This window comes from Rhea americana, unplaced genomic scaffold (genome assembly GCF_003343005.1).
Source record: "Rhea americana isolate MKP2758 unplaced genomic scaffold, rheAme1 scaffold_152, whole genome shotgun sequence".
In the NCBI taxonomy this organism is placed as follows: domain Eukaryota; kingdom Metazoa; phylum Chordata; class Aves; order Rheiformes; family Rheidae; genus Rhea; species Rhea americana.
The window spans coordinates 152873-166745 of record NW_028185617.1 but is presented as its reverse complement, the minus strand read 5'-3'; the positions used below and the strand labels follow the sequence as shown (position 1 = coordinate 166745).

General features: G+C 33.3%; 1 protein-coding gene across 3 annotated transcripts in view; it reads right to left on the bottom strand.

Moving 5' to 3' along the window:
• Positions 1 to 634: 634 nt before the first annotated feature.
• IQUB (IQ motif and ubiquitin domain containing) overlaps positions 635 to 13873 on the bottom strand; it is a 28131-nt gene continuing 14892 nt past the window's right edge. For 2 of the 3 annotated variants that reach the window (XM_085299709.1, XM_085299711.1), the window contains 6 exons: positions 11500 to 11670; positions 9651 to 9827; positions 7774 to 8022; positions 6481 to 6513; positions 4209 to 4394; positions 635 to 1476 (listed from right to left, as the gene is read on the bottom strand). In XM_085299709.1, coding sequence (XP_085155835.1) covers positions 1309 to 1476; positions 4209 to 4394; positions 6481 to 6513; positions 7774 to 8022; positions 9651 to 9827; positions 11500 to 11670 — 984 coding nt within the window. In that variant the 3' untranslated portion in view covers positions 635 to 1308. The remainder of the gene's footprint in view (positions 1477 to 4208; positions 4395 to 6480; positions 6514 to 7773; positions 8023 to 9650; positions 9828 to 11499; positions 11671 to 13873) is intronic. The other variant, XM_085299710.1, reaches the window with a different exon arrangement.

Below are 13873 nucleotides of genomic sequence, written 5' to 3'. Positions count from 1 at the left end.
AGAAAGGAGCTCATAGTTTATCATTCTTGGAGCTGGTGTTTGGAGTCCTGTAGTCCCTTCTGATTCTATGAATTCCAAAAAAAAAAAAAAAAAAAAGGCAAGTGTACAGGTAGGCTATTACCTACATGATCCTTGCTTTCCTGCTTGCCAGTCAATCCATACATTTCTTTAAAAATCTTTTCATTACTTTGGTAGAAGCCCAGTCTTAGCAGTCACTCTTACCTTAAGGCTCAAATCATGGGAAACATATAAAGTCAACTGGATTGTCCTTGTGTTTGAAGTTCTGGATGTACTGAACTAAAATCAAGGAGCTGAATTCCATTGAAGACAACAAAAAGTCTTCCACTGAAATTAGCATGGATAGTTCGATACCATAACTATGGTTCACAAACTAYTGAGGAATCCAATACAATTCCTGTCTGTTTGCTGCTAAATATATGTTTCTTTCTGGTTTTAGAGGCCACTGCTTTTTCCTAGACAGTTATATTTCTTGGAGCTAGAGATTTTGCCCTGGGTCAAAGTAGTGTCTAGAATCGAAGTTTCAAGCAGTCAACAAAACTCTGCAATTTTCTGTAGGAGTTTATTGAATGTATAATACTTTTTATATAATATAATACTTTTCTCTGTAACTATAACCAAACATAAACATAACTAAATATTTTTAAAGAGAAAACTGACTTCTGCTGCAATGACACAAGCTCTTCAAGAAATTAACAAGTTCCAAACAATCTGTATTGTGTATTTCAATAATGACCTTGATTAACAATAATTTCAAGGTCTTAGATTCAATAATTACATGCTGGCAGTTCCATTATGACCAACAGGATCAGCCAAAAAGGTACATTTATTCTTTTGCACAATTTTTTGTAAGGTAAGGCAACTACATTTGGAAGGGCATATCAATTCTGCTGTTCTGTAGCAATTTGAGGGTTTTTTGGCTTCATAGGCTTAAAAACAGCAAAATGGACTAAAAATACATTGTATTAATTTTCTAATGAAAAAAATTGACACAAAATTAGCTACATTCCTTTAGCAGGAGTATTTATACTGCAGACAAAATCATCCAAGCAACACAGGCATATGCAGATAGTCACTGCACTAAAAATTATTTGGAATTTAAAAAGCCCATCAACAATATTTTACTTTTTAAATAATGAAGTTATGAAACATGAAATGCAGTTATATTGACTGGTCAGGATCAAACTATTTTATCCTCAGAAGTTTATTTTTATCTATGTAAATGATTCAGGCAAAAAAGAACATTTCTTTAAAATCACTAATCAATAATGCAGTCAACTATCTTATGAGTTATGCTTTTGTACCAGTAGGAGTAGGCTTAGCTATTAAAAATTCATTAGTATTAGTCAGATCACCACTCTTATGCAAAAATGATGCCATCGTTGGAATCTGAGCAAAGTATTTTTTTGCTCGGATATGCTTATGATTTATTCTGTGAATAAATKCTGCTTCATAAGCCTGAAAGAAAAAAAATACAAATTACATTAAATACAATTAAAATAGCTAGCAATCTATATGCTGCWTTATATTTTACAGTATAAATAGTGACCATTTAATGAATTATGCTATGTAATTTATTCATAAAAAATACATAAGAAAATCAAATATTTAGCAGTTCTATACTGCTACCTTGGTGCAATTCTAGACACTACTGACTACTCCTTGTGAAGTATTAACCACCTTTAAAAAATAAAAAAAATCCAGCAGTTTTTACTCGTTCAAGACAAGACTCATTTACATCTCTTCATATAAGATCATTTTTACTTACCTTTGAAAATTAAAAAGACAAGACTTAAATGATAGTATTTGTAAGGTGATGAATATAGGAAATTTTCTTGATAATAATTGAGTGATTATTTACAAATTATCACAGCAGCAAGCATTTTTCAGCATTTCAGTTTGTCTGTGCTTTCCACAGTGATGTAATTTCCTAAATTTCTAGTTATCATTAGTAACTCAGACTACCTTATAAATAAACAGAATATTTAGTTGAAAAAACTCTTTGTTATCTCTATTGTCATCATTATTAGTAAGAATCTCTATTATAGAAAGCCATTCAGAGGCCATTTTTTAAAAAAAGTCAAAGAATGAAAGGCAATGATCCAACTTACAACATTGCATTGACATGACATTTTGTCTCATTTTTTGCTTATTTGATATTTGTTTCTTGGAACTAAGTATTGGCCRTTACCAGTGAAGGGAGATAACTCCTTGCTATATGTGGCCTATTCTTTTGTAGAAAGAAGTAAACGGAAATAACTTAGGGCTTTCAAGTAGGCTTGCATAGCTTGTTGCTTTTCTGGCCTTACATCTCCACTGAAGTATGCTAAAAGTACTGAGGCAGGACGTGCAGACATCTTTTGCTATTAACCTTCAACTACTCTGCACTGATCATACAGAAACTGCTATAAAAAGCTGTTGTTGAAGACTGTGTATAATGAGATAGAGAGGGTATAAATGTGTTTTAAATAAAAAAAATGTGTTTTAAAATGTGTTAAATAAAAAGCTTAAATGTGTTTTAATTAAAAAGCATAAATGTGGATTATTTTAGCAGATGAAATTCAAGATTTAGTTTACTTGTATTCAGAGGAAGTTTGTTCACTTTTTGCTTTACACTGTAGTTCGATAATGTAAGAGCTGAAAAAAATTCACATTTTTCCTTCTGTAGTTTAAGTTTCATTATTTGAGAAGAATCCAATGATTGAAAAAGTTTAAATCTAATCAGAAAATATTTCTATTGCAGTTAAGTAAAAATGCTGAAAAACAATTTACCAGAAGTTGTCATTCACATTAAAAATACAAGTGTAAATTCTGAACCTAATAAARTTAATGGCATCTCTTTGACTATGACATCCAAAGTTATTAAGCTAAGTCAGATAAGTGATTAATCAGACCCTTTGCCTGCCAAAGAAGTTCTTCCCTTCACAATACCAGTAACATAAATGTGTACATGCACAGACATGTTACTAGGTTCACATTGACTGAAGAGTTTTGTTGAGTAAAAGTGAGGATTACTAAAGGAATTTCCAGCTTTATGTAATTTTACCTTTTAAATGTAATGCTCACAAAAATGCAGTGTCTGCTTGAAAATACAATTTGGGTGCACACCTGAAATATATCCTGGATRTCAGAATTCCATTTATTTTTAGAATTCTCTGACTAAATTATTTTATTCTCAAAGTGAACTTTTCATTGACAGAGTAATCCATTTTTTCTGTCTGTTTAGTTCTCATATATTCTCTCAAGACTTCCRAAAAGATGGGCAACTAATGACAACAGAAATTACATGTGTAATACACACATATCCTGTTAAAAGTTGAATTAAGAACATCCTGAACAAAAGACACTACACAACAATGACCTCAGATCACTACTTAGATACAGCAACCTAGAGGAGAAAGGTTTAGCAATCTCTTATTAATTGCAGCACAAATACAGTTCACAGGATTCACTTGAGCATTAAAAACCAGATATTCTACCATATGATATCCATTAGAGTGAGGCATTTACTGTCTAGATAGAGGACTTTATTAAATTCTTCAGTCATTCCAACTTGGAACAGCATTTGTTTTCACTGTCTAATTACGAATTGTAAGATTAAACCTTCCTTTAAATGACATCCCTGTAAGAAAGTAAACTTAGACAAATTTTATAATTACAAATGCTTAAATGCTAGACAAAGAGCTATATATAATCACTCTGTTATTTAACGTTAAATTTATACTAGTAAACTAAATGTAGACAGAATATGTGTAAGATCACAGGCATACAGCTACCATATAATTTATGGCTAATCCTTGCTATGTTTTTCATCCAGGGCATCTACTTCTGAGAACAGYTGAGGGAACAGCATAGGCATGAGACTTTCCTCAGTGAGCAGCAGCACAGGTGAGGCCGCTTAGCTTTTTGCATTTGAGGGGAAAGAATCAAGACAAGACAGATTTTAGGAACACGCATATGAGTTGTACTGTGCCAGCTGCCCTCTGAATTTGGTGTCTGTTTTATTCAACTGTGCAGATGTAATCTTTAAATGGTCACAGTAGGCCAATTGGTCACAATAGGTCAAAATAGGCCAACAAATATGGGTGGGTGTAAGGAATCTATAATCTGGTCAAATACCATTAGTCACAGGGTTCACTGGAAAGATAATATCAATATTGAAATTTTTTTTCTAAAACATCAAATTTTACCTCCTGAAGGTTGCATAGTTTAAGATGTGCATCTGCCTCATCTTTAGTAAGGAGAATGGTGTTCCATGGAGACCACTCATGATGCTTATCCCATCTGACCATAACCAAATCATAGAGGTCATCATAGGCACTAAGAGCTGACTGACAACCCCATATATTCTCAACCATGTATTGAAGATCTCGTTGCTGAAATTGAAAACAGTGTTGAGAAAGAAGCATGCTTAATTCTACAAGAAATKCCTGTAACCATGTAAGCAACCAAAAAAAGCTTGGAGTAAAAAACTGTTCTATGCCTATGCCATAAAATTACYTGGTTAAAAAACCTCTAGATATATAGCACATTTTGCTTTAATGTGGTCTGTCACTTATATAATCAGTTTCATGTTATTCAATAAATTAGTTATTACTGTGCTAAATTACTTGAATAATTTGGTCTGAAAAACATGGTGAATTAGGACAACAAAACCACTGACCTCTGAATGACTCTAAATCACTGCCTACTTTGTTCCTTTCCTCTCCCTCTGCCTATAAACAGTTTATTGTGTATATGATAYTGTTAGGCATTTTACCAAATTAAGTTATAACATCAGGTAGCTATGATACAAGATAAACAAACAAAAATAGTGGAAGGTTTGTTTGTAAAGGTTCTCTAGTGCAGAAAGGTCTTTAAATGTATTTTCCACGTGTTTAAGGTTAATCTACATCACTCTTGTTTAATTTACTACTACATATCTGAAATCACTACTAATTCTCAATAAAAAATAGCCTCTTGCATGGAAAAAAATATTTTGAGTCATGAGCTATCACCAAACTTTGGTAAGCTTTTCTGTTGCTCTCCATTAACGCTTCTCCATATTAGTCAYGGAAAAATTATTAGAGGATTTAATCTATAGGAGACTCTGCAACACCATACTTCTGAATATGTTTTCCGCCAAGCTACCCATCTGAAGTAAGCTCATTCTTCTAAAAATAAATCTTGACTTATGCAATTATATAGTGGTATTTAGTTGTTACATAGTGAATTCCTGACAAAGGATTAATGAAGGCATACTAACACAAAGCTTTTGATRAAATATAACCTTCATCTATTTTCATCCATCTTGCTTCCAAAAGCCAGTAGCCCACTTAAATTCTTGCCAGAGAGAAAAGCAAAATAAAAGCTATTCTCCTGCTTTCAGTGTGTCAGGCTTAGAACCTCCATTGGTAATATATGTGTGCCTACTAAYCCCAGAAATGTAGGATCTTATTGAAATCTGGTTTTATAGACCTTTCTTTTTAGCTTTCACTAATTGTTTTATGTTTTCAATGTTTCTTCCTTTTCACAGAATTTCTGGTTTAGAAGTCAGAAATTTGCAACCATAGATATTAGCAAATACTACTGTTTTTGTGCTAAGCTGCACATCTCAATTTTCCAGAAGTTGCTAGCATCCAAGACAAATCCATGCACTGAAGTACATATGGGCTCCTGTAAATAAGACTCTGCCTTTTTCATGGATTACAAGTTCTTTCTGTGTGAAATAAAATTTAACTTTGGTAAAACTATGGTAAAATTTTTCTAGTTATGGTGGAAAGTTTGGACTAAGAGATCTCTTCTGTACTTTCCAAGGTAGGCATGCATTTCGCTGTGAAATTTCACAGTTAATTCATCTCAAAAGATGCTTTGCCTCATCTCAAATAGTTTGTTCTGGGATCACAAAGGACAGRAACAACTTTCAAGCATTGTTATTTGACATCATTAAATGCTCTGCAGCTGAGATTGGGAAATGAGCATAAGCAAGGAATTGGATAAAAGATTTATACATATTCCTAACTTTGAATGAATACCAAAGTCCCATCAGGATTTTTTCACCAWGAAAATCAAGTCCATAGTGTGTTCCATTGATTCCAAGAAGCACAACACAACTGAACTCTCTGCAAGGGGAAGGGGGGAAGGTARCCTCAAGACTTATCTTGACACATTTGCTGAACTGTTTCATTTTAATACCAAAGGGCACAACTTTCGCTACAGTAAGCTAAATTTAGTGGCGTCACCATAACGTACACCAACTGCTTTTTTGCCTGTTGAATCCTATTAGCATTTAAGTAGGTGTTCAACCTCAGCACAGTTAGAATCCACATGCAAAAGATCTGAAGAAAAATCTCTTAAATTCTTACCACAAGAATGTAAACAACTTGCATCTGTCCACAGATTATACAGTCAAAGCCAGCTACTGTACTGCACTGGGTAACAAGTGCAACTATCATAGCTGTTATAAAAGACTTACAGTTATACCTGAGGCATTTCCAGGTGCCTCATAGGTGTCTTCTAGATATAAATGAAGACAAAAAGGTTGGTGGGAAGGGAAGAAAAAAAAATCCAGAAGTTATGTGATGAAAGTAGGGTCCCAAACAGTTTGGAAGATGTCTACATATTAAAACAAACTGAGTTAGACAGATAGACAAAAAGCTTTAGCTTAATTGGAAAACAATATGAACAAACAATAGCTTTAAAAATGAAGTTCTTTCATAATGTTTCTTAACACAGATATGATAATTAAAGAATCCCAATATTCCTTTTGGCAGCTGTCTGTGGTAAAGTGCTGAACTTTATGGACTGCTTTAGTGGCAATAGAGTGTTGCTGTTTGACTTTTGTTTGTTTGCTCTTTTGTTGCTTTACACATACTGACAATACAGTTCAAAAAGTGTACAATGAATGTTAACTGTAAAGTTTATTGCCAAATCTCTGAAACAGTTCAAACAAATCTGGATTGTTGGATATTTTTAATAAGTAACACTCTGTAATTACCTCGGAGTTTAAAACTTTCCCAGTGGATACTGGATGTCAAATTGTTCTGTTGACAAAATAAGTTATAAATTAAAGAGAACTAAAGAAAATTTGCTGAAGATAGAGGCAAGAAGTTCTTTGAACTGAGATGTTGTTCCAGTAATGATTATTAAGAAACATTAGCTACTTCGTAACAATGCATAAGATTACAGATGAATACAGATGATGGTAAATGATTTAGACAATTAAAATACTTAATGACTCTCACTCCTAATGAATGCAAAAYACCAGAATCAGCAAACATACAAATATTCTACTAACATTGAACAAAAATGTCAAAATCTCAGCTTCTTCATTTTTGCCTTCTGAAAACATAAAACAATGTAGTCTCTTTACTAAAACAAATTCTTACCAATGGTYTATAAATGCACTAAAGTAATATCTCTTGAATGGTATTATAGCTATGAAAACATTACTGTTGCTTYAATGATGATGCCAGTATTTTTAAGCAATAGGATGGCTACTGCAGAAGCAGAAGAAGAATTTTTACCATCTGATTCTCTGACTTGTCAGCTAGACTTTTACTTTCTTCTACTGCATTGCTTGTAATCACTTCTGGAAGTATGGCTATACTTCCAGAACTTAAGAATTTCTTTATGGTATGGAGCATAGCATCTCACATGAAGGTTTTGTACCTTTTAGGTGATCTCTCTTCTTATGAAGAACATACACAAAATAAAAGAAAAATTATAGTCAAAGCCACTAGTTTTCATTACTAGCAATGTTCTTTCAGACAGTACCTGAACCAAGTAAACAATTTTAGCGTCATCCTGATAATCAGCTTCAGACTCTCTGAGATTTTTTAGTATAAGTCTGTACTTCAAAAACGCTTCTCGCTGCCGAGCCTCATTATCGATCTTACAACATAAACGACATCTGCCAATGGTGCGTGAATTAGCAGGAACAGAGAACTCAGTAGATGGCAAGTAATTTTTGCAGCTACGACAGAAGTTAACGTTTTTATAAAACTTTAAGGGATCTGGTGGAACCTAAAAGATTTTAAAAAAAAGAAAAGGTGAATTTATCACAGAGTATCTGGCCATTACTAGTGTGTAACCCTAAGAGCATCAGSAACACATTTTACATATATTTTTCCAAATAGTCTAATATTTTAAAGTTATCAATATTAATTTTAAAGTATCTAATAGWTTTTTTTAATAAAAGACTAAAAGCTATTCTAGCTTCTTATTGTACTTGTCAAAAACAGTTAGATAAATCAGTCCCCTTATTCCTGAACTATATAAAGACCTCAAACATTAGGATCCAATGCTGCTGCTGGCACTTTTATGTATGCAGATAATCAGCCACTTTGAAAAGATAACAATATAGAGAAAACAGAAAGTAATTTTTCAGTATTTAATTTTTCATTTAGAATCAGTCCTTTATATCAAAAWTGAAACACTGAGATTATGGGAATATTGATATTTGGGCATAAGAATGTAAAAACAGTAGCAGCATGTCACAAAAAAWGAGGGGAAGGTAATAACCTAAACCCGGTAATAACCTCCTCACTCTCCTCTTGCTTCATGGAGTCTGTGGGGAATACAAAGTAGCCTGTGAGGAGGGCCCGCACCATTAATGGTCAGTCTGACAATTCAGCCACCCATTGTGGTCAYTTGCCCTTTCTGAAAGTGCCCTGGAGCTGCTGTCCCCTTGCTGTCTGTCAATAAACTGCCATTTTTTAAATTTTTTTGTCAGTACAGATGGTTTGTAGAAGGTTACTGGATTCAAATACAGATATAGGTGCAATTCAACCCTAAATTTAAGGTGCAGTTAGTCAACAGATACAGAAGACAAAGTCTCCAYTGCGACTCAGCTACGTCACACTGTACCTAAATCCAGGTAATATAAAATAATTGTTGGTTGGTTCCAAATCCCGCTATCACTTACTATGCCTCTATTCCTGAGACGCCAAACACAGTAAGAGGAATCCTCTGCTTACGAATGCAGAATAATGATGCCTAAAGCAGCCATAGCAAATCATATTTTTCCTGCTGTTTGTAGTCAGACAAGAGAAAAACCCATGTAATTTTAAAGAGTTGTCCACTACTATCTCTACCTCCTACCCACGTCTGCTTTTCATGAGGTAGCAATGGGCTGCACAATAGAAGCTTGTAACAACACCACCTGCTTAGGTGTAAGTTCATTACATATCACTAACAACGGCAATGAACTCTCATCTCTGAACTCATGGGGTGCTGCCCTCCTTCCAACAGGGAAAAACAAAAKTGTTGCTTTTTGATTATATCACTTTAATTAAATCTCTCTATTGGCTCACACCTTGCAGTTTACTGTTACACCTTGTAAGCCCTATCCATTTATAATTCTCAAATTTGCTATTTCATACCTACAGTTCCTGGGCTCCGTTAGCACTACCACAGGGGACAGCCATTTGTCAGGTTCTTATAACCATGTCTATGCCACATGCTCCCTAAACAAGTAGGTCTCTGTGCAAGAACTGTGTTCTTTCAACATTTTACTTCTTGAAGAACTCTTTCTACAATTCTACAGAAAAACTTATAGGAAGTAAAATTAAAAAGCATTGACTGCTTCCTATTCCCCTTCTCTAGCTTTAGCTTGCTGGTTCCTTTGACAGACTGCATAATAGGAATAATACCTTAAGTATTTTAGCAACTTCAGGGTTAAAGTTTGGAGTTTTAATATACTGTAGAAATAATGTACAAATTCTTTTCCTCAGTCCTTCTAAGTTGCATTCTTTCACGTCTCTCAAGATAAGATCGACTTCCCTGTCAATTAATTCCACTATTTCCTGTGTTAATTTACATTGATGTTCCTGAAAGTATASAAAGAAAAAGAAAAAAAGAAAAAAAGAAAAAAGAACRTCAATAAGAAATCATAATCCCCTCCCCAAATCTAACACAGATACAAAAAAAACTATGGATTCTATGCCATTCATCTTTCATACCTCTCTATGTTCACAAACAAAAAACCCAAAACACACACAGCAAAAAGACTCCTTAGTTTCTTAGAAATGTTACACTTCATGTCCAAAACAGGATAATTTTAGACTTCTACTGAAATTTCATATGTGGCTATTCTATCTAGTCTAATAAAAACAGGATCTTATTACCTTATGAATTGATACATTTTTCTAAATAGTTCCAGTCCTCTTGGAGAAGCAATATTAAACATCTAAGGAACCAGAACTTACTAATGATTTTCCTGTCATCACATTGTAAATGTGTCATTTAATGCTTCCATTAAAAAAAAATCACTTTTTTAAACTCTGAAAACAAAAATCACCATAGAAAAGTGAACAAAACACAAGCCAGTCTGGAGGCACTAAAGAAGGCTCAGTATCTGAGATGAGATACAGGGCACATGCAAAATTTTCAGACTCCAGTAGCTCCAGAAGTATCTCCCTAAGGAGCTTCAGCTGGGTATGCAATAGGAGGTGTAACGTATATACATAGCAGGTAGTAAAAAAAAAAAAAAAAAGAAAGAAAAAAAGAAAGAAAAAATAATACCCATGAGAGACTTCATGATTATGTTTGTGAATGAATGGCTTCCATATTTCAAATGCTTATAGAGAGATTCTCCAGAGACAGGTGATGACAGAAAAATGACAATGAGCTCAATGTTTCTTTACTTAAAATAGAATACTAATTTATAGAAATTCCAAAATTTGCTCACTGTAATAATGTTCACTTTTATCAAGAAGGGTAAAAGTTCATTAACTAGCAACATTCCCATTGTTGTACTGACTTTARATTGAATTATTACTAAAGTATTACCAAAACCAACAGCCAGGTATTCACGTGTTTCAATTAGACTAGGAAGCAGCATTCTATTTTATTTTGATGCCAACAGCATCCTGAAAGTATTTTAAATCTCATCATATTCTTATTTTTGTACATGAATAAAAAACAAAAACAAAACATTAGAAGATACGCTACCAGCTACTATTTCACAGGAATGTTAGTAGTAACAGTAGAGGTAGGGGAGTGTGTGGCATGGTAGAGGGCATCAGTACTTGCCAGCTGTAACACTGACAAAACAAACCACTGAGGTCTAAAAGGTTTTCTCAACATTTCAAAGTGTTGAGAAAAATAACAAAAAAAAATAGTCATTAAAATCTCTGTCATAATTTTTATTAAGTTGTAGTGGATATTAAATTAAACTTTATATTGAAATTATTATATATCAATACTCAAAAAAGGTTAAAACAATGGGGTTATAATTTTAACACAACTTGAAGAAAAAAATCAGTGCACATCACATGAAGTGCAACATGAATTTAGARCATATCTGGCATGTAACAGATACTCTCTCATGCCAGCTGGTATGCTAGGCTTTCTCACTTGCTGYCAATTGATCATTCTGGTATCTGTTTGCCAGGAGAAGCACTGCTTATATGTTAACATAATTAAGTGACGGTACCTCTGGCTATAGAAAGTACAGCTTCAACTTTCTTGTGCAACAACAAACAGAAAAACAAAACATACCTTCACTGTACATCTGAGTGTTAACAGTACATCTATTCTCTCATCTTTCGGGATTTCATTCATGCTAATGCTGCGGTAGATTTCMAGTAGTTCTCTGGCACGGAGTGTGTACTGTGTATCCATTTCAGTGATTTTTCCATCAAATGCTTTCCAACTCTTAGGCTGTGCACACTTCAGAAATAATTTGTATCACTCTGAGTTACTGTAATGTGATCACCAGCTGAACAAGTGCATTATGTTACACCAAGTTTCACCAGAGCAAACAAGGACTTAACTCTAATGCTTGGCTAATAAGAAAGGCCAGTTCTACTTTTGATATTTCTACAGTACTTTTTCTACCAGAGCAAGCATTATATTGTATTATATATAGCATTATATTATATTTAAAATTTCAGGTCATGAAAATTTTGGCTTATCATTTATTAAAAATAAATAATATTCTCCTACAGGGATATGTTCTGCTTAAAAATGACCTTAGTAACAGTGTTCACTATTTCATCTTGGAGCCATTAATCATTAAACTATCACTTAATTCAATGGGACTACTGCCTTTGTAAAGACTGTAAACATAAGTCCTTAAAGCCTACAGTGGTATGAAGTAAATTCATGAAGCTGTTTGATTTGAGATATGTTAGCCATAGAGATGGATAAAATGCCTAAACTTAGTTAAAGCTGGCTAAGGTATGGTTTGAGTTTACAGCTTATTAGACACTTCAGCTAGTTCCTTGTTTGCAAGCTTACTACATAGCACATGCCTACTACCTCACTTCTCTTTTTGCACATCATTAACTTCTATACAAAATGAGAAGTTGTCTGGAATATTAGAAATTTAGAAAAGCTATAATTAGTCTATAATAAAGAAAAATGTAGAAATCTCTATTTTAAGAAATATATTATAAAACTAGGTATGCAAAAGACAGACAACAATTGGAAAGAGGATTTAATGCTGAATACCTGAAAGTTACATGGTAAATATTAATTGATTATTACATTATCATAGAACGTGGAACTATAATTAAATGAGATATGTTAATCAGAGGTCAGAGATCCAGCAATGGATAAAAAGATAAAATARAGAGTCAATTTTCTCTCTGCCATAAGGAAGGATGTATTCTATTATGTCTTCATGACTTTGTCTCATTACATCTGTACAGCACTAGAAATCTTTTAAAAAATGTAATAGCTATATAATTTGTAACTCACCTGTGCCCCTTTTTTTAAACAGTAGACAGGCAAAAATCATTCAGAATTTCACATGTTACATCTTAAATTTCTTGAAGTTTCTAGAGGGTACTTATATTCATTATCTATATTTGTTCCTCCTCAAAAAAAATCATTTATTACAAAACTGAAAAGTCATTTGCTCATGTTAGACAGTCAATGGGCAAAGCTTACCCACGAGTAAATGGATATTAAAGCTAGTTTCCTTTRATAAATTTACATAACCCATAAATAAGATATCTAAGAGGTCTTAATTTTACATACTGCTGAAAAGCAGTAACATAGACTAATTAAATTATGGTCATACTTAGCGAATTCAAATCATGATATTGTATCTGTCATTTCTGTATTTTTTCCTCACTATCTCATCATAAGTGGGTATCATAGAAGAAAAAAAAAAGAAAAGATGCAGCATTTTACTTAAAAAATATTCAAGTCTTATCAATATGAAAACAAAGTTTTCCACTGTTTCAGAAAACCTCAAATTCTCTGATTTCAGGACTATTATCATGCATTCAAGATCGATGTAAGAAATTTAAACCTTTAGATTTTTTTTTCTCCAGGTCTTTCCTGCTTTTCAGTCTGTTGGCAGTGGTACGGAATTTACAATAATCATGTTATCTGTACTGCTCCAGAGAGCAAGAGTGCTATAATTGTACTCTGTTGACAGCACAGGAAAGCAGAAAAAAGCACCAGAGGAAATGCAAGAGCATGGACACAGAAAAAAAGTTAAGAAATGAAGATGAAAAAAATCCATAGGATGGGTGCAGAAATAGAATGGAGCATGAGAGCTATGAAAGCTATGAACTCTTGAGTAATAGTTAATAATTATACAGAAATTTATTTAAAAKAAAATCTATTGGCTGCTTAAAAGAGAATATAATCAAGTTTTTCCCCTTTAAAATACAGAGGCAGAAGAATGAGCTCAACATAAAAAAATGCTTGGAATGTAATGCATGTATGATCAGTAGCAAACATCCTAAAACACACATACATGGTTAGGGTACATATTAAAAGTTGGAAAGAAGGGAATTATAGTTTAAAATATAAATAAATAAATTATTAGTAAGTGCTCCAGAAATATGCCATGCTGTTGGGAAAGAGATATCATCTCTTCCTTCCCATGTATCTTGGACTCTTCAGCCATCAACTA